Source organism: Notothenia rossii (genome assembly GCF_949606895.1).
Source record: "Notothenia rossii genome assembly, chromosome: 5".
Classification (NCBI taxonomy): Eukaryota; Metazoa; Chordata; class Actinopteri; order Perciformes; family Nototheniidae; genus Notothenia; species Notothenia rossii.
Window position 1 is genome coordinate 52,679,238 of NC_136903.1, and position 27,499 is coordinate 52,706,736.

At 41.2% G+C, this 27,499-nt stretch overlaps 1 protein-coding gene across 3 annotated transcripts in view; it reads left to right on the top strand.

The window, feature by feature from the left end:
• LOC307039302 (copine-9-like) overlaps positions 1–27,499 on the top strand; it is a 313,745-nt gene that overhangs the window by 269,117 nt on the left and 17,129 nt on the right. For 2 of the 3 annotated variants that reach the window (XM_079681212.1, XM_079681213.1), the window contains exons 16-18: positions 11,557–11,684; positions 16,079–16,181; positions 24,764–24,821. In XM_079681212.1, the coding sequence (XP_079537338.1) occupies positions 11,557–11,684; positions 16,079–16,181; positions 24,764–24,821 (289 nt within the window). Of the gene's footprint in view, positions 1–11,556; positions 11,685–16,078; positions 16,182–24,763; positions 24,822–25,784; positions 25,830–27,499 lie in introns of all 3 variants that reach the window. The other variant, XM_079681211.1, reaches the window with a different exon arrangement.

Sequence of the window (27,499 nt, forward strand, 5' to 3'; positions counted from 1 at the left end):
AGCTCAATAAATAACAAAGAAGACCTCTGACCGGCACTTTCCTAATTTTGTACGGAAGATTTAAACTTTAACGGACATGTTGACCGGCGGAACATTTTTTTTACGGAAACTGCCGCACGGTCCCCTCGTTCCTTGGAAGAGGCGGAGAGGTGGGTGTTTTTCATCTGCTGGTGGACTACCTGAGAGATACAGCAGGAGAACACGCCGTCCACCACGGAGAATAAACAGAAGGGCAACCATGCTCCGGGGTCTTCTTCGCTGCTTTTGGTGTATTTCGGGCGGCAGCAGCGCCACTTACAGGCCTGACATATGTACTACATCGTTTCCAGCATTTCCAGTGGTCTAGTGTGAACGGACACGTTAATGAATCGAATGCCTGTGAACGGAAGCCTTTTTTGCGCTTGCGCATGCGTTTTACCGTGTGGGGCCGGGGACTAAGCCAAACTATATCCGGTCACAGAGATCTGCTATTTTAAAGTAAAGTCAACACATATAGACCCTAAATATAGTCTATATTAAGAACGAGAAAAGTCTTAACATATATATCGTTTTTTGTAAACATATGACAAATGTGTGAGGGTGATGGCGTCAGAGCATCGTCTTATGTGCCAGGGCTTAGCCCCGGACAGCCCCAGCCCAATTTAACCCCTGGGTATTTGTGAGGGAGCTCCTATACGGCATTACCCCGCTGAAGCTCACCAAAGTTTAACATATTTCATAGTTCAAAGTTTTGTCAATTGTTTTGTTTATTGGTCAAATACTGGTTTCTAATGTTTTCTGAGGAGTTTTACTGGAATGAAAGAGCACAGAGTCTACAGAAGCCAAAAAGCAGCATACTGCATTAAACCTGACCTTCACAGAGAGGTTGAAGTTCATGTGGAAAGGAGGCTTCAGTAGTCTGTCTGCACTCTGTTTAGTTTTGCTATATTACAATCAATATAGTAAATGTGAGGTAAAGTGTGTTGCCAATGTAACCGGTTAGAACTCAAAGTTGCGATGAGGTCTTCAAATGTATGGAAAGGTTCTTAAAAAAGGTCTTAAAAGGTATTAAATTTGACTTCAGGATTAACGAACGCACCCTTAGGTAATGTAGCTGCTGAAGCTAGACCATCATCTCGGAGCAGCAGAGCCTTATTATACATCCATGAGCAGAGCCGACAGGCAGGAAGACTCGAGCACACAGCTCGTACTTCATTATAATATATAAAAAAAGAACACCATGCGTGTCATGATGGCACATAACAGCTCACGGCCGCAGATTACTCCAGGTCCCAGCCCCCCCCCATACCCCAAAGATATTTGTATTGCAGATCTACATGAATCACACAAACGACTTATTTTGGATTCAAAACGGCGAATTTCGCCGAAAGGTGACAAGTTTGCATCACTGAACATAGACAGAGCACAACTGAAACATAACATCTGAAACGATGTAACAACATAATACACTTGTGGGGATGCTTGGGATGTGAGGAGTGAGGGACACGGCTTAGAACGGGCGTGTCGCCTGGCAGGACAGGAGAGTGTGTTCACCAGTCTGCCTTGATCTATGAATTCATGTCCGTGACACTCACTGCTGCCCACAGCTGTTTTATAGAAGGAAATTCCTTCACTTCATCAAAGTGTTTTAACCACACACACCTCTACGCATACATGACGGGTGTTATTTTCCCCATAAGGAACAAGTCGCTGCAAATTATCCAGCTTATTACACGGCCACATTCTCAACAAAGTAACGACATGACTCCCAATATTAATTGAAATGCTTTTATGGATTTAGAAAATGTCTTTTATTGATTTAAAAAATAGTTGTATGTATTGATTTAAAAAATAGTTGTATGTATTGATTTAAATTGACATGCATCCGCTAAGAAAAATAGTCCGTTGTTACAGTTTTTTAAACAGTCTGAATGAAACGGCAGCTCTCAGCTGTGTATTTACACAACTAATGGCCCATCAACCACAGCTCTCTCCCCCCCTCCCCCCTTGATCTTTCTTCTCCAGCAGCTAAATTAACGGTAGGTTACTGTGAGTGACAAGCTTACAGTTAGACACAACACTGCAAGTGACCCTCAGTTAGTTGACTTTTATGTTCAACTGCTAAATTCGTTACTGATAAAAAAGGGCTTCTACTGTACCTAATTACCTTAACACTAGAACCGCCAGAGGTTTTTGTATAGGCCTACCTAAACCTGTCAAATCCCGCTATTAGAATAACATTTTTAACAACATAGGGTGCTACATAACACACTTTCAGGAAAAGTCAGGGACTGGGAGACTTTAATATTTTATTGAAAAAAAGTTACATTGCACACACACAACACACATCACACAAATGTACCCGATTGGCGGTTCTAGTATTAAATAAACTCACTAATTAATGAAACCAGTTCAATACGCATTATTCTTATTCTTATCATTCTTTATGAGCGCAGAAATAGTCTTAAAATCAGATCTGTTTTTTAAATGACATCTGACGACAGGCAGTTAGCTCTGATCACCTATGATAAATGCGCCACACCTAATCGCTGGCCATTCAGCCACAGAGCTCCCTCTATACAAATCAAACTGTAGACGGTGTGAAAGCACCTATTGTTTTAAATAATGGTCGGAATGTGACCTGTGAGCCTTCTGAATTACCGTGGGACAGCACATTCTAAACTAAAATGTTCAATCAATAAAGTAACATCTTATCTTATCTTAATAATATCTTCATATTAATAATAAATCATACAGTATGTGTCCGAAAGGGACCAGGAGGAAGCAAACACAAAAATATACTGTATATTAAAGCAAACGATTGTAAAGGTTAAAGTATGAGCATAACAAATAAAGAAGTGTAATGTAAACATTTACATTATGATTACGTAATATATAAAGACTATATATTATTGAATTACAAGATTAGATATACTTTAGTTGATCTAAAATATTGATGTGTTCAAATGCTCTTCAAAACACAACTGAAAGTCCATGAAACTTGTCTTTCTGTATTTGTGAATGAAGCGCCATCTCCTGGTTAAAACCTTAAATTGAAAATCTGGCAACGCCCTCTTGGAAAATAGTGGGAGGGCTTAACATTCCTCTATACTGGTCTTTGGCAGGCCGTAGGCAGGAAGCTGTAAGCTGGAGTCCGAAATTCAGTGCTCCATCTGTAAATGGTGACCGAACCGTTTGAGACCCACTGAGATAACTTAAACTAAGTTAACTATCTAAAGACTCAGAGAGTAATTTACCTCACCAGAGCTGTAGTTATCAGCCTCTCAGTCAGACAGAAAGGACTCTCCTTCCACCTTGTTGTTGAAACAGCTCCTTATATCCGTTTGCGCAGCTAGCTAGCACCAGATGCTAACAACCATACACGTAACCGGTGCGCGCGCTTTCTCGCTCGCTCGCGCCACACATACACCAACACACACCCTCCCGAGCTTGAATGACACACAGAGACCAATCGAGGGCATTAGTATGATCTGTATGAAAGTTGCAATGTCGGCAGGCCACGTCATGTAGACAGCCAGTCACCCTCTGTGAGGCAGAGTCAGACCCACATTTGCGCTGCGTTGCGTTCACAATATATGCGTATATTGCCGGCGGCTGAGTACCGGCATTTTACTGAGTACCGGCACCTTGCCGGTACTCAGTAAGAAGTGCCGGTACCACATGGGTAAAAATCAGAAGTGCCGGTACTGCGTACCGGTGAGTACCGGCCCAATTCAAGCACTGGTCATAGACTGGTAACAACAATGTGCCCAAGCTGCTCCTCCTTAAGAGAGATAGCAGCAATACCCAGACCCGGCACCAGAACTAATCTAATATGATTTTCATCGGAGGGCACACAAAACCGTCACGTGCTGCGGGCCTGCGGCACAATATATATCAAACAGCAAGGCCAACAGCATTGCGTAAAGACGCACACTTATCGCAAATACATACACAAATAAAGGGCAATATAGAAACCACTTTTGAAACATTGTTTGCATGGCAACACAAACACTGGTCAATCACGAGCAAGGCACACCCTGGGTAAGGATGGCAGCTTCCTCATCGTTGCACTCGGAGAGAAATAGTAGACACGGGGACGATGAACTGTTTAGCCCGCCTTGGGCATGGTTTATTTCTATGCATTGTAGGTGCATCCTTAGCCGAGCCATAGCTTGTCAACCCTCCCGATTTTCGCGGGAGACTCCCGATTTCATTGCCCTCTCCCGGTTTCCTCCCGGGGTCATATTTGTCCCGCATTTCTGACATAATCAGATTTACTCGGTACTGTTTCCACTCGGACTTTAATACAGCTACACCATTGTTTGGTTTCCATGGTAGCGCGTCTCTTTAGTAGCGCGCGCAACTGAGGGTGAGTAAAAAATATAACAGAAAACAGAACAAGAATCGACAACTCTACTCTCTGCTCACTCCTTTCCTGTATTTAATACAGGACCAGCCCACACATATGCTCCATCAAGGATGGTGCTACAGGCCGCAAGGCATTGCACTTAGAACTACAATAAGCATGTTAATGTTAATCTAACAGCTCCGGCGATAAACTAGCACCCCGCCCCCCCCCCATTTTGCATTTCGAAATGCTCCCGATTTCTGAGGTCTCAAGGTTGGCAAGTATGAGCCGAGCTAACTTAGAACATTATTTTGGCCAACTCTTTATCTTTGTGCAGCGTATACTCAAACAGCGATAGGAAGAGCCCACTGCCTGACTCGGACATGCTGTGGAGTGAATCGTGGTCACCTCTGAGAGGGAGTTGGTTGACAGCTAAAAAAAAGCTATAACATCAACGACAGCTGACACGTAATAACGGTTCCGTGCCAGCTGATCTGTGTGCACCAAAGTATTCATTTCCTTATTTGTTTCCTCGCGTATCTGTCTCTCTCTCCACAAACTCTCACATGAAATGTGTTCTTTTGATGCGGCATGCCTTAGCAGTCCTTTATCAGTCTGTAATGCGTGTTTCCAGTCGCAAAAACCTTTGACAGTAAAAGCCGCATCAGATGAAGACGTATTTACTTTAAAAGTGTGCTTCTTTCCTGAAAACAATCTCCCTGGATAACGATCCAGTTTCACCTGGTTGGGTTTATTAACCCCAAGATCACCTGGGGCTGTTGGTCTTTGAGCGGTTGATGGCCCAAAAGCAGCCTACCTGTTGATGTGCTGCAAGGTAGCGTCTGTAGTGGAGGCACCGGCACGGAGGAGGAGGATGGCGGGTGTGGTACAGGGTGTGGCAACAGGTGGTGATGTTAGGGCCACAAGGAGCTTTGCCTCGGAGGACAGCGTTTGTGGCGGCCGCCTTGATGAGTCAAGGATTGGGCTCGCTAACTCAGCCCCGGGGTTTGCCGAGGTCAAGCTTGTGACATTAAGGCGTGCTGCTGCAACGGCAGGTGCAGGGTCGCCAGCAGCACCATCGGCTGCAGTTCTTTCATCGCTATATCGTTTCAATAAATCCTTAGACCTTTTAAGCCAATTTCTGATCCATTTTGTAATTCAAACAGAAATGGGAGTCTACAGAATGCACAATAAACAAATCCAGAATAGGCGGCAGAGTGTGACGTGGTTTAAATGTGGACGAATCACAAATCACAACAGACACATGAATTTATTTGAGGTAGCCTGCGATTTTTTTTTTTTTTTACTATCTGACATCACATACATCGTAGCATAAAAGTTCACAGTTTATTTCTAATTAAAAAATATATATATTTTTTAAACTTTATAAATAATAAAAAACGTGTTTATTGGGGGATGGCAGGAATGTGAAATGGGAGGGCCTGGCCCTCCCACGGCGCCGGGCATGGCAATACCCAAGGCCGTAGAACTATGCCATGGGAAAAGAGACAGTAAAGAGAGAAAACGATGAACTGGGTAGAAGGTTGAATACCTAAGGAAATTATTCCCTAACAAGGATGATGATTAAAAATCGTTTGTTTGAGCTGGGCTGCATTTCCTGATGAAAAAACAAACAGATGGTTTTGTAGTTGTAGTACGCCAACGTGGATTAAACAACATTATTTTGTTAAATAAAAACATGGTGATGTTTTGTAAATGATTACATGTCTCTTATTTAGCACAGAATATGATCCTATCCGTGACATATGGATCTTAACAAAGATACGCTATACCTGTAGCTGTTTATTTCACATGAGTTCCAGTGTGGCAGCTTTTTACTCACTGCTCCCCCTGGTGGATCCATGATCCATTGCAGCTGGTTTCATTATAATTGTATTTATTTATCAAGGGGGCGTATCAAGTCATGCAGGGAGTTTTACTTTCAGCGAGGGCCCACCCCGTGGCGATCACGGCCCCACATCGGTAGGGGTGTGAGTGGGTCGCGAACTCATTTTGAGTGGGTCGCAGATGCGTGAGTAAAAAAAAAGAAAATTGAAAAAAAAGAATTCCTTTTTTTTTTTTTTTGGGGGGGGGGGAAATTCTAACTTTTTTAACGCTGTGCATGCAGTAGGCGTTGGACTGAAAGTACCGGAGACCATAAACGGTTTTGAAAACTCCTGTCACGTAGTGATCATCTTCTCAATAAAATATCTTTGCTGATGTTTTTTCGAGTCTTCTGGCCAATCAGAATCAAGATTGTAGCCGGAAGTCCCCACGGAGAATAACTTTGCGGTAGAACTATTCTTTATACATCCGTGGGTACAACTTCAGATACAAATGAACACCTAATGAAATATGACCCCCGGTTTGATGATTGACAGGTCACAGAACAATGGGAGCTATCTACCCTTACCCACAATTTAAAGTATTTCACACAGACTATCTCCTCTTTGCTCTTCTCTCTGTGTGGACCAGCAAGTTCAGCTGTCAGAGCAAAGTGAAAAACAAACAATGGCATAAAATATTATTAATATGTCGTAATACATCTATTTATTTTCTTCTCAGAGTGTACCAGAATGGGTAGTTTATGTTAGTATTTCAAAAAACCTCCTGGGGGAGAATCCAACCAGACCCCCCTTCTGAGGTTAGGTTTTCAGCACGTGTGCCTTTTTATGTTATACAGTTCAGCTTTGATTCCATCATCTCAATAAACCTTATTTAAAAGCATTCTTTTGTTCTGTTAAGCCGGGATATATGCACTATACTTCACTTTAATTAATATTGTATGATTCAAAGCGTATATATTACTGCAGGATTTTTTGTTGAATAGATTTGAGTGGTTCAAAATTTCAGGTCGCGATCTATTGACTAAGGAAAAAGTGGGTCCCGAGGCCTGACCAGTTGAGAACCACTGTTCTAGAATACATGGCCCATGTAGGACAGATCCTCAGTGAAGGGAGAAAATAACCTGTGCAGGAGTGTACTGTTAATATCAATACACTGAGGAAGTGAGGCTGGCATGGTGCACACAGTCCCTTTATTTTTGATACATCCTGTTGAAGGTCAGAATAATTCATTACCAACATAACTTCTATTAACTCCTAATAAAAGCATAAGCAATTTAAAATAGCTCACATTTGCATCAAATGAATAGCAAGTGTAGCTTGAAGAGGTCTCGTCTTAACAATTACATCCAATATTTGTTTTTCATGAGGGTTATTTGACACTGATTAACTTTGAGCTTCAGCGGCATAGCTCCTCCATGCTAGTGCTTAATTAAAAGATCTTCTGAAATACATTTAGAAACTTTTCAAAAATTCATATTATTAAACAAAAACTTCAGTCTCAGGGGAGACAATTAAAAAGTTATCTTGGAGATAGATAAGAGAGAGCCTTAAAGTGTGTGAAAAAGAGAAGAAACTGGCTCAGGTCAATGCAAAACAAACAAATGTGGATGGAGGAATGCTGTATTTGGGTGAATCTGTTTTTCTACAGTCTGTCGTGTACAAAATTCCTCTACGAAGCAACGAGTCGGACCAGGCAGTAAGGTTATAATAAAACTGATTTATTTCAGTTGTGATAAGGAATACAAATGCTCAGCTGAGGTTTCTGGAGATCGGTGTTCGACAGGCCGCAAGCAGTTTTCACTCCAAGCAGTTAACTGTCCAACATTTCCTTCCAGAACCCCGGAAACTGGCAAAACACATTTCATATACTTATTACAGAATAAAGGTGTCATATTATGATTGGATATGTGTATTTCTGAATGAGGTGTTGTTGATTGGAGTACAGGCGAGCCCACGCCTCTTGGCTTCGCCCAGGTCCAGTCTTCTTCCCAAGGTCATCCAGGCCCTACACTACACTGGCTGTCTGTTTCTCCTGTCACGTGCTAAGCTCTGAACTGCTCGTGCCTGGCACAGTGCCCTCTCCTGAACCTCAGCGAATAAATCTAATAAAAGTAGCAGAAAAGCAGTTCCTTCCTTATGTTGTGCTCACCATTAACACTGTCATGAAGCTCACTTCTCTTCATAGTTTAAGACCTTCTGGTAGCACATTATTCATAAACATTTCTTTATGAGCAAGCAATAATATTCTTCAAGTCTTAATATGACACTGCAATGTAAAGAAAATCCTCCAGAGACCTTCACTGTGGTTAACAAACACATAAGCTGTCTCTATTCCACACTGGAACATAATTATTTCCAAATCATCTGAAGTGCAAATTAAACTGCAGCATGCAGAAGGAGCTAGTCACACACACTGTGTGGATGCTGGTGGGACAGCTCCAGATCCAGGTCATAAAACCAGTGTGTTCTATAGGTTTCTGTGCATGTCAATGGTCTGCAAAGACTCAAATCCCTGTGTTCCCTCCAGAGGGAGTTTCTCCCCCACACACCCTGCCTGAAACGCCTCCATTGGACTCCTTTGTTAACTTTCTGAACATATTGACTTCACAATGTAACACTGCTACTGGCTAGCGCTCCAACACATTGTACATGATAGGCTAAGCGACAGGACATCTGTAAGCTGTTGACTAATCAAAACAGAGCCGGCCAGCTAACCAATCAGAGCAGACTGGGCTCTGGTTTCAGACAGAGGGTGAAAAGAGGTGCTGCAGCACAGGCAGTATGAGAACAATAAAGAGCTTTTTGAACATTAAAGCATGGAGACATGTCACAGTAGAGACACCAAATACAAATATGAACCTGGAAATAAGCATCATATGTTTTCTTTAACCTTTGTTATATAGATTCAGTGTTCAGGTGTTAAAGATTATTTGATCGTTTTTTTGTTAGTGGAACCTTTTAAACTACTGTATGTCCACTTAAGGGTAGAATTTGAAAATACACAACCGGAAGAAATCTGCTACTTCCTTACAGAGCCCCTCCTCCTACACACACGGGATGTTAAGAGTATTTCATGAAATATAACAGAAAGTGTATCTCGAGCCGGTTTCTCAAACTTACCTACCCCAGCTTTAATGTTAGAACATTTAAGCATGAACTTGTACAATATACAAGTGTACGCTTTAAGTGAGTGTATACAGATTCAAGATCAATATTTCTTGAGTCTGCCTCTTGTACCTCCAACCTCGTTCTTTCAGTCATGACCCCCCCTTCATTACCATATGGTGAGAGTAGATTGAAGATAGACGAGTAGATTGAATAGTAAGGATGGCACCGAGCCACTACCCAAGGAGGGGTTCCAGGCATGTCCAGCTGGGAGGAGACCGAGGGGCAGGTGGAGGGATTATATCTCCACGCTGACCTGGGAGCGCCTTGAAGAGTCAGAGCTGGTTGATGTGGACAGGGAAAGGGAAGTTTGCATCCACGACACAACTCTGGTTAAGAGCTTGGCAATGGATGGATGGATGGGTTTCTTTAGTCTTCAGAAAAACAATTGAAGTACGTTTCCAAATAATTCTGCAGCGTTTTAAATCAGGATCAGTGTCATGATCTGGCTCAATGAATGACACAATCTGGAAACCGTACATGCCTCTTAACACCAGTACATTTATTAAAGGAAGCCAAACTAAGTTTGTAGTAAGTTCATCTGCAATGAGTTTAGTTTGTGGATGTGTGTGAACATAGCTAGGTGTCAGAAACCAAAGTTAAACCAACTCATCTCCATACAAACCAACTAACCTGAAGGAAAAGAGCGTCTGGTCACACATAGTAACCAGGTTTCAGCCATCACTCCATGAGGCTCTCCATCAATCAGGAAATTGGTCTTGAGATCTAAGGGCCTTTCAATCAGGGACAGATTGGCTGGCCTGAAAATGAATTTTGGCGATCAATGGAATGATGGTGCATTAGTGAATGGCACTCTTACAACAGTGATGCACAGTGAAAGAGCATTTCAAGGAGCAAAAGAAAATCTGAAGGTAATACTGCGTGATTGTAGATTTGTTAGAAATATTAAGCTTGAGATGTCGATGGATTTTTCTCACTCGCAATTTATCTTTATTTCACTGAAGAAGGAGCTTCTAAGAGCTTCTCACAGGTTTGACACATGCTTTTCTAAATGATACAAACAGGTTCAGGAAGAACAAAGCTGTCAGAATGATTCACGCGGTTAGTTTGATCAATTTGTTTCATGCATCGCAGCAGCTCCATTTGAAACAGACATTCAACATAACGTTAAAGTAACTGAAGACAAAATGTTCGAGACACTTCATGATGCATTTGGTCTGGAATTAAACTCTATATTGAGTAGTAGGATGAACTGGTGGAAACATGTGTGCTTCTGTCCAACCTTATTTAAGTCAGATTTGATGGTAATATTCCTATCTGTGTTCAGGACATGGTCGGGGTCTGAATCGTGTTGTTGGCCAGCCTCAATATGTTATTAAGTGTTTGACTTCAAGAGGTGGACAAACACTTGAACCAGGCAGTATTACAGCACTATAGAAAACTCAGTGCAACACTGTGAATGCTTCCAGCTGTTCTCACTATTTTAACACCTTATTGTGTCTTCCACTCTCTTCCCCTGAGGGGTTTTCAAGCTGCTTTTTTACCGTGTTCAGAACAGTTATTACACTTTTCATTCACATCATACAAACCACTTCAATACCAACATTATCTCACTTCATTAAATCTGCAGCAGCTGTGTGAGGCAATCATTTCAACATGGACAACATTAGTTTCTCTGTTTCCATCACCGTGTGGAATCCATTCAGCAGAGAACAATGGCTGTTTTAAAGCTAGAGGATACTCGCATGTTTGCTATCCTGACAAAATAAATGGATTTGATATCAATCAAAACTAATCTGAACTTCTTCCATCACAGACTGAAAACCAAAGTCCCTGCACCTTGGCCAATAAACGTAGCCTACCACACACAGAAAATATAGTTGTAGCAACTAAAATATGTATTTTTATTGATGCTAAAGCACCATTAGCGACGCGTGTTATACCGGCTATTACCACTTCAGGAAAAATCAGTGTTTTAGTCACTTTGGATAAGAGCGTTAGATGAATGAAATGTAATGCACTGTAATCACTGAGTGCACACCTGAACCGCCAATGGTCTTCATATAACATTGCATCTGAAAAATGGCAGTTTGTAGATTTAGGGGGGGGGTCATGCTCAATGTGCTCTTTGCTAGGAGGGTATAGTTTCAGGGACAGCTTAAAGGTGCACATTCACCATGTGTATTAAAACATCCTTATTTGTTTCCTTTCAATAGGTTGGATTTTTTCTAAACTGAATCTTCTTTGTTGCAGAACTCAAATGCAGAGAACCCGAACTGTGTGGCCATCGAGGGCGTGCTCGAGGCCTACTTCCAGAGCCTGAGGACGGTCCAGCTGTACGGACCCACTAACTTCGCCCCGGTCATCAGCCAGGTGGCTCGGTGAGAAACACACACATCTTCTTATGCACAACTATGTGTCACACAATCATGCACACAGCCTTTATATCCTCTCTCTGACACATGTCTTCATACCAGAGGTGTGGACTCGAGTCACATGACTTTGACTCGAGTCAGACTCGAATCACCAATTTGATGACTTTGGACTCGACTTGACAAAATCACAAAACACTTGCGACTCGACTTGGACTTGAACACCAATGACTCGGGACTTGACTTGGACTTGAGCCTTCTGACTTGAGATGACTTGATACTTTAATTCAGGGGTCTCCAACACGCCGATCGCGAGATGCTGCTAGAAGAGCAGACTCCAGTCGGGGAGAGCAGAGTCTCCAGCCACTTCTACTCTTGATGAGAATCCTTGCAGGCAGGGGCGTGTCTTTATTTAGCTGGGCCACCATGCGGCCAATCATATGCGAGGACACCATAGGCGGCGCGTGAGGCTCAGGTTTGGGAAGGCTAAATAACTTTTTTTTACCTGACGCTGCCCGCCTCCGGCGTCTATAGAAAAGAGAGCAACTCAGTGAAAGCACCGCCTGCTGACCAATCAGAGCTCAGTGTGTGGAGTTTAAATCTATCAAGTCATATTACAGGATATAGGAAATACAGTTTAAACTGCAGTAGCCTGCAGAAAAGACGCCGACGTGTCGCACTTATCATTCATATCACATCATCAATCAGTACATCGATCATATAATATCACAATATTTCCGTCTGAGTCAGCTTCTCGAGCCGTATCTGGCCGTGCAACACTTAGGCTACATTGTCACACATATTGTATGCAGAAGTATTATTTTAAACAACACATTAAGTTGATGAAACACTCAAATGTAATTAAAGTCAGATCCACTCGTGTCTTAGATGGGGCAGTGATATCATAAAACTGCTGTACGCATTGATTCAAACACTCTGTAGTTTATTTATTTTTCAACCAGTTGTTCTATATTCTGCTTGCAGGTGCAACTATGTGGCTTGTATCCTGGATTATATGTTTAAATCATGGATGTTTAAAGTTCATATTTGTCTAATATTAGTTTACTTTTCATTAATGAAGTATGACGCTGCGCTGTCAGTACACTTGTCCCTGTTTGTGATTGGTCAAATGTAGCTAACCCCGCCCCTTTCACGTGAACGTGCTCTCAGATGGAGAGAGAAACCCTGGCTTGATTTACCGAGTTGATAACTAGCGTTGTAGGACCGTTTAGCGAGATCTCGTTTGTTGGGTTAGTTAAGATAACTCAAACATATCCAGGGTCTGTTGAACTAGCTTCGTAGTACAGGGCACAGGTGGCTGCATAGCAGCGCTGATATCAAAGACAAACATTATACATTATATTTTTTATTTTACCAGGATGCAGTGACAAATATATTTGGGAAGGCTTAGCCTGTACCCGCCGCCCCTGGAGGACACACTAGGATCATGTCATTATGTGAAAGAAGGGTGGGGGGCAGACGCTCCAAAGACAGCAGGTGTAGTGGTACAGGCCAGCAGAGCGTCAGAGAGAAGGGGAGCCGGACTTAAATGCAAGCGTGTCGGAAAAAGTCGAGAAATGAGCCAAAACCGAACAAATAAGCAGCATCTGGCTGCATTTAAATGATATTGGAGAAAGCAAAGCTGAGTGCAGGATTTGTAAAATGAAAATAACCTTCAGAGCATTTTTTTGGTAACCACTCAGGATTTATTGTCAGAGGTGGGAGAAGTTCAGATCTTGTACTTGAGTAAAAGTACCAGAGTGTAGGAATACTCTGTTACAATAAAAAGTCCTGCATTCAAAATGTTACAATTAAAAGTACAAAAGTATTAGCATCAAAATATACTTAAAGTACCACCTGCAGAGGGATCTAGATTCAGGTGTTCTTTTCCCCATAGAGACCGCCTCGCTGCACATTATCCCTTGCATAAAGATAGATTGTGGGTCCCTTATAACATGTTGTACACAGTGGAAATAAACATTCTGTCACCTTAACATCAGGGATCTTATACATTAAACTCTTTCTGAATCAAACCGTGACAGTAGCCTAACCTTACTTATCCTTCTGAAAATAGAAAAAAAACATTGATTATTAAATTAGTAATAGTTTAATTATTAAGTATCATTCTGTTGATGGATGTCATTACATTTGGTGAAAAGCACATAAGGACTTGTTTAAGACTCGTTTGGTCAAAGTTTAGGACTTGACTTGAACTTGCCCATCCTGACTTGAGACTTGACTTGGACTTGAGCGCAAAGACTTGAGACTTGACTTGGACTTGAGCGCAAAGACTTGAGACTTGACTCGGACTTTAGCGCAAAGACTTGAGACTTGACTCGGACTTGAGCGCAAAGACTTGAGACTTGACTCGGACTTGCAAAACAATGAATTGGTCCCACCTCTGCTTCATACACACTCATCATAAATATTCTCTCTCATACACATATTCTACTAATTTCCATGTGTTTCATATGCATGTGGCTGTTCCTGTACCATCAGCTGTTTATGTATGCATGTCATGAATACAAACAGAAGTATCTGAGTGACTTGATGGCAGAAAGTAGGAAGTGTGAGCCACTCACAGAAAAGTGTCAATCATTCCTGTCTTGGAAGAGAAATTACAGTTTACATGTAAATTGTTTCCAAATATTTATATCTAACGGGCCCTGTGGAATTGTCTTTTTAGCAAACAAAGATTATGGTTGGATTCATCTTCAACTGTCAGTCAACTAACAAATACCTGAATAACTGTTCAGAGGGCGTAGCACGCAAGAACCACAACGCCTATTATAAAGGGCTCACAGAAAATCACATAGATCACACAGGATCTCCAATATCCATTGATGAATCATTTTGGACATAAAAGAGAAATGTGTTCCTTATTATTTCCAAACTTCTCTCATATACAGTACATGTCGGATTGACTTGCTGATCATCCGCTCAGTTCAAACAGGAAGTGTTTTTTGGAGGTGTTTTGTGGAGTGTAGGACACAGTTTGCTGTGCTGTGATGACCTTATGATCCTGAAGTGCAAAATAGCCAAGATAACTTTAATATTTATTTATTATTTATCATAGACTCTGCAGATTGACTTACATTCATAATTTTTTATACATATATTATAATGCTCTATTAATTGTATTTACGCACTGTTAAAACCTCAATTTCTGTTTTCTGTATTCATTTTCACACAGCTCATTAACAGTCATACAGCATGGTATCTCTGTTTATTTTATATTTTTTAAAGGTTGGGGTTCAATACATTTAATTATCCATTAATTTGACTAATTAAGGGATATGGTGGATTTTTTTGTTTGAATTGTCTTTTTGGCGAGTTATTACCAACATGGTTGCTTTGAGTCGTATTTAATTCCAGTGTTTTGGGTAGAGCAGGGCTTCAGGTGCAGAGACGCTCAGGGTGCTCCCCATAGAGCATGTCAGTGTCTCTGTAAAGGTTAATGATACCCTGCCTGGTAAAATATGCCAACTCCTTTAGATCACCAACACAGAGCCCTGGTGTTCTACTGCCGGGGGGGTTCGACTCTGTCATTGACGACATCAATAGAAACTCCAAATTCCACATTTGTTCTGCTTTAAAACTAAAGGTTTGCTTCGGATGGCTTGCTCTCCGGCATTTATTTTCCTAGTTGTGGTGATCAAAATAGACATTTGAAACATAGCATTGAAAAATATAAACTCCACTTAAAACTCTTTCAATTAGGTTCCCTGACAGGGTTGAATATTCTGTGAAACTAAAGAGTATAATTAATACTCTTTAGTTTCACTTCCAGAATATTCAACCCTGTCAGTCTGTGATAAATTGAGCATTAATGTAAAGTTAGCTAACATAGATCAGTGAACATAGCAGTGGAACAGGGTGAAATATATTATAGACATTTGTACGTGTCCAATTTACAAGTCCAATGCAGTGTATACGTACACTGCATTGGACTTGTAAATTATACAGCACTTGTAAATAATATTAGTAATTGTAGGCATGGCAGCATTGTAGCGATTATATCCCTGTATCTGAGCGAACCTGTACCTCTTTGGGAAGCTTATGTCATATGTAATGTAGACTTTCAGAGTGTTCTTTTGATCCAAATCGATATATGTCTACAAGCAGATATAGGGTTTTGGTTTCCATTTGGAGTTATTTTGTAGCATCAACTAATCATGTTTCAGTGGGTTTCGGATACATGGTAAACTGTCTGTGTGCAGAGCAAAAAAGTCCAAACACAATTCATTGCAGTCTGTTATTGGCTAACGATGATTTGGCTTTTTATTAGCTTGTAAACTGGCTTCTTGTGAAACCATCTTCTCTTTCCTACTCTATTCTATTGTCTTGGGATGTCTACTATTAATTTGTTCTTGTGTGTGTTTGTTGTCTGTGTGTTATGCTAGGTGTGCTGCAGAGGTGACGGACGGCTCCCAGTACTTTGTGCTGCTGATGATCACAGACGGCGTCATCTCAGACATGGATCAGACCAAAGAGGCTGTGGTGAATGTGAGTGGACACACTGCAGCTGTGTGTAGTGACACATGGACCGGCTCTCTTTTCTCTGAAGAGGGAAACACACAAAACCAGAAACAGAAAGACAAGTGTGTGTTTTTGCATAAACAGGGAAGTATTTTGATTGAAATCAGATTATTTATAAAGAACCTACATAATATAGGAAAATACACTTTACTTTTGTTGATTTTATGCCACGTTTCTAAATGTAAAACTCTGGTCTCTAACCTGTTAAGCCCTGAGCCTGTTTTTCAGGTCTCAGGCTCGAAAATGACATTCCCAGAACAAATGACCATATCTTCCCTTCTAAAAGGGTTAAATTAATAATCTTTTTTCTCAAAGCAATGATAAACCTGTGAGTTGGATGTAGAAGAGTCAGAATCAATATAGATGTTTTTATTTTAAAGTAAATTCAGATTGAACATAGTAAAACAATTTAAATGATAGTTTCCGTCCAAAAAACCCCCATTACTTATAGTGAAAACCACCCTTGAATGATGGGATCGGAGACTAAAAGCTTTAGGAATCCAAACTATAACATATAATAAGTACCCTGTATCAAGATTGATGCAAAACAAGTGACATTTGACCTTTTGGAGAGTTTTAGAAAAAAAAAACATCTCTGGGGTCATTTGGGTGGATTTGTCTGTGATTGGCACCTCTTTTTAACCGTTAGAGCCAATAGAATTGTGCGGAAGTTCCTAAATCCACCTACACATTACCATTGAGGAGTGAGAGTGATGCGCACGCAGTTTGCCCAAACCGAAAGCTACGTTACGCTCTGAAAACTGAAAACTGAAAACTAGGCTTATTGATCATAAATATGATGATGGATTATCAGTAATCATTTCAAAGTGGCACAGAGACATTGGATTAACCTTCAGCAGCATTTTTATGCGTTTATTGCCATTGAACACAACTTTTGATCAGAAAACAGCAAAGGTAAGACATATTTGCCGTTTTGGCTACGTAAAGTGGAGTCGTGTGTTGTCTTTGCTGGCTTTCGCTGCCGCGTGTTCTGGTCGCTCAGTGATGATATTTACACCATTGGAATCTGTGGAATCTCAGCTTTCATATGATATCTTGTTTATGCAGATCAGATGAAGTATCAAATATTTCTACCGTGAGTTATGTACTAAGTCAGGGGTCTGCAACCTTTTTGACCAAAAGAGCCATCTTGCTCCTTTTTCCAAAAAAATGTCTGGAGCCGCAAAACATATTTAATAGCTTGATAGCTAATAAAGTTGTATTTATTGTTATATCAGACAAAAACTGAATTTTCTTTGCATTTATTAGGCTATTTATTACGTTATATAAAACTGTTAACCTCTAATAAGAAACAAAGAACTCCTATAAGGAGAATTAAAAATAATACACAGGCCTACTTTAAAATAAATTAAACACAGCACTTGGGGAGCCCTCTGCACATTTGAAGGAAACAAATATATAATTAAAATGTGCCCACTTTGAAATAAATAAAACATATAGCTGCACCCTAAAAAGAGTTAACGGTGGGGTATGTAAGAATGGAGAAACCAGCTCGAGTGCTCTAGAATTTGAAAATACACAACCGGAAAAAATCTGCCTCTTCCTTCAGACTTCCTTACAGAGCCCATCATCCAACACACACGAACGCGTACATGACCAATGAGGGCACGAGATAAGTTTGTGCACAGATGGAAAGCTGACAGGCAGGTAGGCCATACAGTTATTTTAGCCGGGCTGGTGTTCCGGATTAACTTGTTTCCCGATCAACTTGTTTCCCGATCAACTCGTTTCAGTGGGGTGCGTGGCTTTCGACTGAAATACACATATCGATCGCTTTCTTCTGTCGTTTACATACATCTTTTGGTATATTTGGCTTCTTAGGAACACGTTGATGCACATCCAGTACCAGTGTGTGAGGTTGTGATTACGATGGCGATATCCGGACGCGAACAGCGAGGACTACAACAAGACAAACGAGTTGCTCGAATAATTCATTTAAACCAGCTATTGTTGCCAGACTTATTACGGAATATGGTTGTTAATGTCCAAGTCCATCTGTGTATACCTTCAGACAGCCTCCAAGTGAAGCACACGGTGTTTACTCACAGTTTGAAAGCAGCGTGGAGAAGTCTTCATCTGTGTTAAACTGTGATCCTCCCAGGGAACTGGGACCTGCCCACGTTAAAATTTGACCCGCCCAGGTTAAATTGTGTTACGATTTCTGTGGCTATCTACCAGCGATCATGTTTAATATGAAAGACTACCCACACATGTATCCCTTATAAAAACGGTATTCCAGATAACATGTGTAGCGTCACAACTTAAGCATCATCTCTCTGCTAATAACCTCTATGAAACTTTTCAATCCGGATTCCGCTCAAACCACAGTACCGAAACCGCACTCCTCAAAATTACAAATGACCTTCTCCTCTCCTCCGATGCTGGTAACATCAACATCCTCATCCTCCTTGACCTCAGTGCTGCCTTCGACACCATCAATCACTCCATCCTCCTCACCCGTCTTGAAACCACCTTCAACATCACCGGCACTGCCCTCTCTTGGTTCACTTCATACCTCTCCAGTTCATCTACATCAATAACTGCAAATCCCCCACCGCTCCTCTCCCCCAAGGTGTCCCTCAAGGCTCAGTTCTCGGCCCCCTCCTCTTCATTCTCTACCTGCTTCCCCTTGGTCACATAATCCGCCATCATGGACTTCAATTCCACTGCTTTGCCGACGACATCCAGCTTCTCATCTCCACCAAGTCCATCTCCACTGCTACCCACTCCATCCTGACAAACTGCATCACTGAAATAAAATCCTGGCTCCAACTTAACTTCCTGAAACTCAACTGCGATAAATCTGAAATAATAATCATTGGACAAAAAAAGCTCACCACACCTATCCATAACTTCACCCTCAACATAGACGGCTTCCCAGTTCAAACCTCCCCTCACATCCGGAACCTAGGCATCATATTTGACCAAACCCTCTCCTACAACAGATACATCAAACAGATCACAAAGACAGCCTTCTTCCACCTCAAAAACATCGCCCGTCTACGTCCATCCCTCTCTCCCACTGCTGCAGAAACCCTCATCCACGCCTTCATCACCTCCCGTCTGGACTATTGCAACAGCCTCCTCTATGGTTCACCTGCAAAAATCCTCAACAAACTTCAATATATCCAGAACTCCGCCGCCCGTCTACTCACCCACACCCGAATCCGTGAACACATCACCCCCGTCCTCATCAAGCTCCATTGGCTCCCCATCCCCCAGAGAATTCAGTACAAGATCCTCCTGATGACATACAAAGCCCTCCATAACCTGGCCCCATCCTACCTGACTGACCTCCTCCACAGACACACTCCCACTCGCTCCCTCCGCTCTACCACTGCCAACCTCCTGTCCCTCCCCACCTGGACCAACCTCAAGTCTTGGGGCGACAGAGCCTTCTCCGTTGCTGCACCCACCCTCTGGAACTCACTACCCCAAACCATCAGAGATTCTTCCTCCCTCACAGCATTCAAAACATCACTCAAAACCCACCTGTTCAACACTGCATTCAACCACTGACCACCCCCCTCCCCCCCTATTTCCTGTTTTGTTTATCTCTTTTTATATTTCTTTGTCTTTTTTTTGTTGTCTTTTCTTAATTCTCTGTCAAAGCGTCTTTGAGTTTCATGAAAAGCGCTATAAAAGTCCCATGTATTATTATTATTATTATTATTATTATTATTATTATTATTATTATTATTATTATTATTATTATTATTATTATGTGACTGTTACCTCGTTTTGCAAAGATAGCAGCAGAAATGTCATTGGGGATATTTAGACTTTAAAATGCTGCTTGGTCATGAATGTTGGTGTCGGCAAACAATATTAGGAATCCTCTATTCAAACATAATATTCAATGTGCATCGACATGAAAATAACAAAAAAGTTCATGCTGGACTCAAACCCGAGTCCCAACAGTAAAAATCAATCATGCCCTGCGCGTTATGAATGCGCCACGAATCATCACGTCCTAACAAATCACCACAGCTCATTTTGTTACATTAACATTGTCAACAAGTTCTAGAAAAATGCAACCCGACATCATATTGATAATAATATATGATACAAATGTAAGACTGACAACAATAATAGTTAGTAAAGGATTTATTGATGTGAATGTTTTGAACAGTGAATACTTATTGTAAATCGCTTTGGATAAAAGCGTCAGCTAAATGCAATGTAATGTAATGTGATGTAACAGGCATCAACACAGCGACTTGATTTATTGTTCTCTGGGCCCAGGAGTTCAAAACTTTTCATCTCAATCAGATCCGATCCGATTTTGAAATCCCATTTTTTGTGATCCAGGATCAGACAAATCGGCCAAATGTTGTCCCTGGAGTTCAAAGCAATTCAGGATAGGATCAACCTGGTCCAGATTACGATTTTTCAAGATGACTAGAACCTGAATATCAGTGCTTTAATCATACCGATCGCCATCTAGTGGATATGAAAAATAATACAAGGAAGACAAGAGACCACATTGCAGAGACATCTATAATGTCTAATTATATTTTTTTATTTGAAAGGTGATGACAGATGATGGACTTTTTTTTTGTTGAAGATATTTTTACTTTAATCTAAATTACATTTTTGATTGACAATCTTTGCTGTTACACTTTTATGAGCATCAACATTTATGTCATCAACATTTGGTTGAAAAACAAATAGGCCACCACAAACGTGAGCAAAAATGGGAAAAATAAAATGTATTTCCCATGAAGGCTAAAAAGTGTGTATTATTTCAGTTAACAAACGTTGCCATCTTATTTAAATTGAAACATATTTTAAAATAAATTGTACAGTACATTTTGCTCTGGTATTCCACTGGAAATCCACCCCTCTGGTGGGATCAGGGTAATCCATTTTTTTGGGATCAAACTGATCTCAATCCTGTGTTGTCGGTTTGAACTACCCGTTTTGAAGATTTGATCCAGATTAAAGCTTTGATTGGATTTCCTGATCTGATCGAATATCAAAGTCATTCTAATCCTGTTTTTTGGTTTTGAACTCCCCAAAATCCAAATGTGATTTGATCAGATAGGGATTAAAAGTTTTTAACTCCTGGGCCCTGGTGATCTGTAAGGACGTGTTGAATGGAGAAGTCTTCATCTGTGTTAAACCGATCCTCCCAGGGAACTGGGACCCGCCCAGGTTAAAATGTAACCCGCCTAGATTAAACTGTGACCCGCCCAGGTTAAACTGTTACGATTTCTGTGTTAAGTGTTCACTGTTCAAAACATTCACGTCAACATAAATCCTTTACAAACTATTATTGTTGTCAGTCTTACATTTGTATCATATATTATTATTAATATGATGTCGAGTCGATTTTATACCCGTTTATACTTTCATACGGTCTGTTAGTGAAACATACAATTGAACAACAGGTGTACAGGCTTAATTAATTAATTAATTTGCGCATGGGTCCAGTCTATATAAATTGGATTAACATTTCCCCATGTTATGAGGTTAGTGAGGAGATAGCGAGAGATACAGAGATACAGAGATACAGATATAGAGAGATAGAGAGATAGATAGATAGAGGCAAAATATTATATTGTACAGCATAATGTTGCATGGCAAATATCACGAAATACATGGCCTGATTTGCATATTGGAAGTTAATGTTTGCACTAGAACACATTTATATGTAAAATTAACACTTATCACAACATAATGTGGGCTCGCAGGCTGATAAACTAGGATATCTGATCTCTGTGGGTCTTAATGAGGCTTGATACAGACCTCAGTCAGTATACTATTTCTAAGCAAATGCCTACTATAATATGTATATTATATGGCTTAAAGTGTACATACATTTGCTCACATTATAAATGATGGTCGGGTTGCATTTTTCTAGAACTTGTTGACAATGTTAATGTCACAAAATGAGCTGTGGTGATTTGTTTGCATACCGGTAAACCAGCATTGTTGGTTGTGAAAGCATATAACTCTGTCCATGCAGAATTAAATCCTGTGTTCCTCCGGTACTTTTCTTTGATTTATCCATAGTTCGCTCATCGAGACGGGGGTCAGGTTATTCACCCGCAGGGAAAGGCGCTGGCGCGGGATATATTTTAGTTGACCTAATTAAAACCGTTTTGTTTTTTATTTATGTGTCACTGTATCACCTCAAAATACAAGATACGAAACATGTTCAACCATGCAACAAAATATAAATAGTCCTACAAATACTTTTATTTTATTTCCTTCTTATTTTTGTCTAAGCTCAAGGGAGCCAGAGCAGAGGGCTTAAAGGGCCGCATGCCGCTCGAGGGCCGCGGGTTGCCGACCCCTTTACTAAGTGCATTCTTCGTTTAGTGCTAATTCAGAGGCTCGGCGTTAGACTTGTGTTTTGTTTCGGTCCAAATGGTTCATATCGTCAGGTAGCTGAATTTCTTCCCGTTAAGTGGGTATGACACATTAATAGGTTGTTAAATGTTGAGAAGCCCTGAGACCAGGGCCGGACTGGGACAATAAGTCAGGCCGGGAATAATAAACCCAGCCAGGCCACTACCAGTTTTCTTTTGTGCAATTTTCCTGGATTTATTTGTCAATATTTACAGCGTTGCTGCCCATAGTGATAGCCCTAAACTTTAAATCCACTACCCACAAATAAACATATGGACATGTTACTATTTAAATACAAAATGCAAATCTATTTAGGAACCTATCCATGTGAACATATTTTAAGTGGAGGTGGACCTCAAATTCTCTAGGGGGTCCGGGGGCATGCTCCCCTGGTAAGATTTCTTTTTAAATGTTGGACTTAAATGCATCAATCTGGTGCATTTTCAGGGGGAAATGAAGAGACTACACCCATATGAAACAGAACTGTATACATTTAAATAATCATAAAATCATGAGAACATGGCCATAACCAATAACATACCATATCCAATATGAAAAAACATTGAAACTTGTTTATTTATTTGTTTTTGGTTCATTTATAGTTGTGAGTGTGTCTGGGCTCCTGAACCAGCCTCACCCGTCTCCCCCTCTCCCCCCTGCTCCTCTTTGAGGCAGCAGCAAAGACTAGTTTTAGCTCTCAACAAGTTTATAAAGTTTATCTTACCTTTTTTCACCTAGTTACATTTTTTTAATTATTATTCATGCATATTTTACAAATCACTACCCTTTCAAATGGAAATATGTGTTTACATAAATGGTGACCAAACCGTTTGAGACCCACAGAGAACTTAGACTAAGTTAACTATCTAAGCACTCAGAGAGTTCTTTACTTCACCTTAGCTGTAGTTATCAGTCTCTCAGTCTGACAGGAGAGGACTCTCCTCCACCTTGTTGACAGCTCATTATATCCGTTAACGCAGCTAGCTAGCACCAGATGCTAACAACAACAATACACGTAACCGGTGCGCGCGCTTTCTCTCTCGCTCGCGCCACACATACACACCCTCCCGAGCTTGAATGACACGCAGAGACCAATCGAGGGCATTAGTGTATGATGATCTGTATGAAAGTGGCCATGTCGGCAGGCCACATCATGTAGACAGCCAGTCACCCTCTGTGAGGCAGAGTCAGACCCACATTTGCGCAGCGTTGCGTTCACAATATATACATTAAAAAAAACATCCTCAGGCAAGCAGGCCACTTAACAGGCCAGGCCATCGGGGAACCTCCCGGTCCTCCCCATGGCCAGTCCGGGCCTGCCTGAGACACAGTTCCACACAGCAAGGTAGTACAGAACATTGGAGCTGCACTACTCATGAGTTTATTTTAACAATGCTTGAAATGTGTTGCATTATCGAGGACAACCCCACAGAGAATGTTCAATAACTCTGCAGTTCTCCTCAGCTACTGAGAGTTCCAACGCCTTTTTGGTTCACTGACTCCATTCTAGCAGTTTTCAGTTAAAAAGCTGTACACTGCACTGCTCAGCTCATACAGATAAGGGCCTAGCTTGGGAACACTGTAGAGAAATATTACCGAAACTTTCTCAGAAGTTGCTGGAGATCAAGCCGGAGACTAATATTGGAACTATCATCTGATGGCCAGAAGCACAAGTTGTGTTTGCTAAACGCTAAATCACTAAAGTTAGCGTAAGCCATGACATCTGTAGCAACATAATTCCCACTGAATTAGGTCGCTTAAGAGGCTAAGTTTGGTTCTTCATTGTGACTCGTTCCCAATGAGCAGTCCACACTGAAGTTCTTGTTCCAACTCATTTAATGACGAAAATGAAACAAATTACAACGAGAACATCGGTCCACCAATTGTATCCAACCAATTCACTCTATCTGTTTTAAATACCTTAAAAACAGCATGTGACAATTGCCGGAATGGCTAAACAAGCAATTTGGCTCCAACAACATCTTTATACCAAATAGTTACGGCAGAGGTACGTATATCATCATCAGTATGTTTGCTTAAAAATTCATCCCCGGTCATTTTATTAAAAGAGGCGTTCGTCAGCACTGCATACTAAAGGGAACAGTTCATGTGTATAAACTGTACTTCCACTTTGTATTTTCGGCTCACACCCCTCCTGTGTGTCTCCACAGGCAGCCGGCCTGCCCATGTCTATCATCATAGTGGGAGTGGGCCCTGCTGAGTTTGATGGTAAGTGTGTGTGTGCACATTTCTAATGTTTAAAGGCCCTGATACACAGAGCTGATTGTTGTCTGTTGGCAAAATGAAGCCATCGTGAGTGTCTGTCAGCCATGTTGTTCTCTGTCCAGCACCAACAGGACTTTTTGCCACTGCCAACAGTTTGTTGGCAAAGCAGTTTGTTAATCACTCTGATTGGCTGTGCGGTCTAAGTGTGAGGAGAACAAACAAACAACTTGAGCCAAAAGGGCATTCACAGAGTCTTTTAATTTTCCATCCTCATCTCATCTGATCATTCTAATACACAGATATTTTCAACATGGCCGTTTGAGGATGCTAGGCAAACATTTATTTCTGAACGTTGAACACACACTACAGCTGCCTGCTGGCTCTCACACAGGGGAATGAGATCACACAATGTGGACAGCGTGGGATTGACATTTAATGACAAAGAGAAGCAATTTGCACACACACACACACACACACACACACACACACACACACACACACACACACACACACACACACACACACACACACACACACACACACACACACACTCTAACACACACACATACAGTTCATCAACACAGATAGCTATACAGACACTCATGCTTACGCACTAACGTATGTCGTTGCATTACATCAGAATATGTGCAAAGGCAGGTAAATAGACCTCAATGAGTAAGCCAAGAGATAGAAATGAAATATGAAAATATAAATAGTTATAATGTACCTCCACAGCTGAATACATCATTAAACCTAAAGACCGTCTCCACCTCCTGACATTCTTCCCCCCAGCCGAGCTTTTCATCTGTAACAGATAGGCCATTTGTTATATTTTATTTATTTTACATTTCTTAAATGTTATTTATGGTATTTATTTTTCCCTTTTTCATTCCTTTCTTCACTATTCCTTTGTTCTTTTTTCTTCAATTTTTCCCATTTCCTTTTCATTTCCATTCCCATTCCCAGGAAATGACAAGTATGTAGACACAAGGACACACACGTTGCATGTTGGTGAGTAACACTGAGTGTACACATAACAGTTGTTTTTCACATTTTCTTAAAGATTACTATATTATTGGGTCAGGGTGTGTCATGTCGTAGCAGCTGTGGTCTAGAGCAGCGGTTTTCAAAGTGTGAGGCGCGCCTCCCCTGGAGGACGCCAGAGAGCTTCAGGGGAGGCGCAGCGTGAGACACAAAAGAACGAGAAAAAGACGAGTAAAGTGACATTTGCCCACTTTTGTCTGTCTGTGGAGACCGAGTTCCCCCACCTCGCCAAAAAGGCTGTAAAAGTGCTCATTCCCTTCCCCTCCACCTACCTGTGTGAGTGCAGGTTTTATGCATTGACTTTGATCAAAAGCAAGTGCCGGTAAAGGCTGCAGCCAGAGGATGATCTGCGTTTATTCCTGTGTGCACCAAAGACGCAGACTAATTGTTCCCACTAAAGTAGGGGTGAGTGTAATGAGGATGAAAAGTTGACGTTCAGTTTGTTGCCGGGAGCATATAAGGATTTATCCACCATGTTAAAAATGTTAAAAAAAAAATGTCTTGACAACACAGCGTGCGGAAATATACGGGTCGTGCTGCATCTAGATGTGCCTGTCCTCTGTAAGAAGATATCGGCAACTGACATGCAAGGAAGAACGGCTGTCCACAGGCTGTTCCAACTTTAACAACTGTATTAACTTCCAGGGTAGTGAATTGAACATGTAATTGGGTGTGTGATATATTTTCATGCACGGACACGCATGTTCCACAGCACACAAACTTAACAACACTCAATTTTCCGATCGCTACCAGCGTCCTTGCGATCTTGTTATAACAACAAGTGCACGTTACTGATGCAATATGGTTGAGACCATTCAGGCTTATTCTAGAGGGGTGCAAGGAATAGTCCAAGTAGTGGGGGAGTTTTATACAATATGTTTAAAACATAAAAAAAAAAGTTTTAAAAAAGTTATTGTTTAATGTTTTAAGGAGGTGACGCTACTCAGCCAATCAAATCGGTGCAGTCAGCACGATAGATTCAAACACACACAGAGACACGACAAGAGGAGAGAAACAGTCGGAGTAATTTCAAATGGCAGAAGGTAGACAGCGAAAACAGAGCATTTCATTACATTTTCTCTTACTGGACCTCTTTGAAATGCAATTGAATACCCCTGCATTATAGCAACAATAATAATAATAACAGCAATAATAATTGGGAGGGGGGCGCGGCTGTTCTTATGTTCTCTGAGGGGAGGCTCACCTTCCCACACTTTGAAAACCCCTGGTCTAGAGAGAATAATCAGTAAGGTAACAAGCAACACAATATTCGTATTAAAAGCAATAAGGATATTTTATACTTGCAAGTATGACGTCTCCTCCAAAAGAGCACGTACTGTTCAGAGTGAAACAGGCTCTCTTTATAGGAGGACATCAAAGCAGATTTACATTACAACAACATTCTGGGAGGCCATCTGATACCCCCTCTGGCACAGTATGCAAAACCATCACTCCATACAACACAATGGGATATACCGATACCCCTCAGACACAGTATGCAAAAGCTTCACTCAACACAGAGCAAAAGGGATACAGATAACACCTTATCCTAACTTCCTTCCCCTCATCCTTCCTGTAGTGTCATAAAACCCCCTTGCAAAAACATCTGTTGATCACTCACACACATTCAAAGGTCA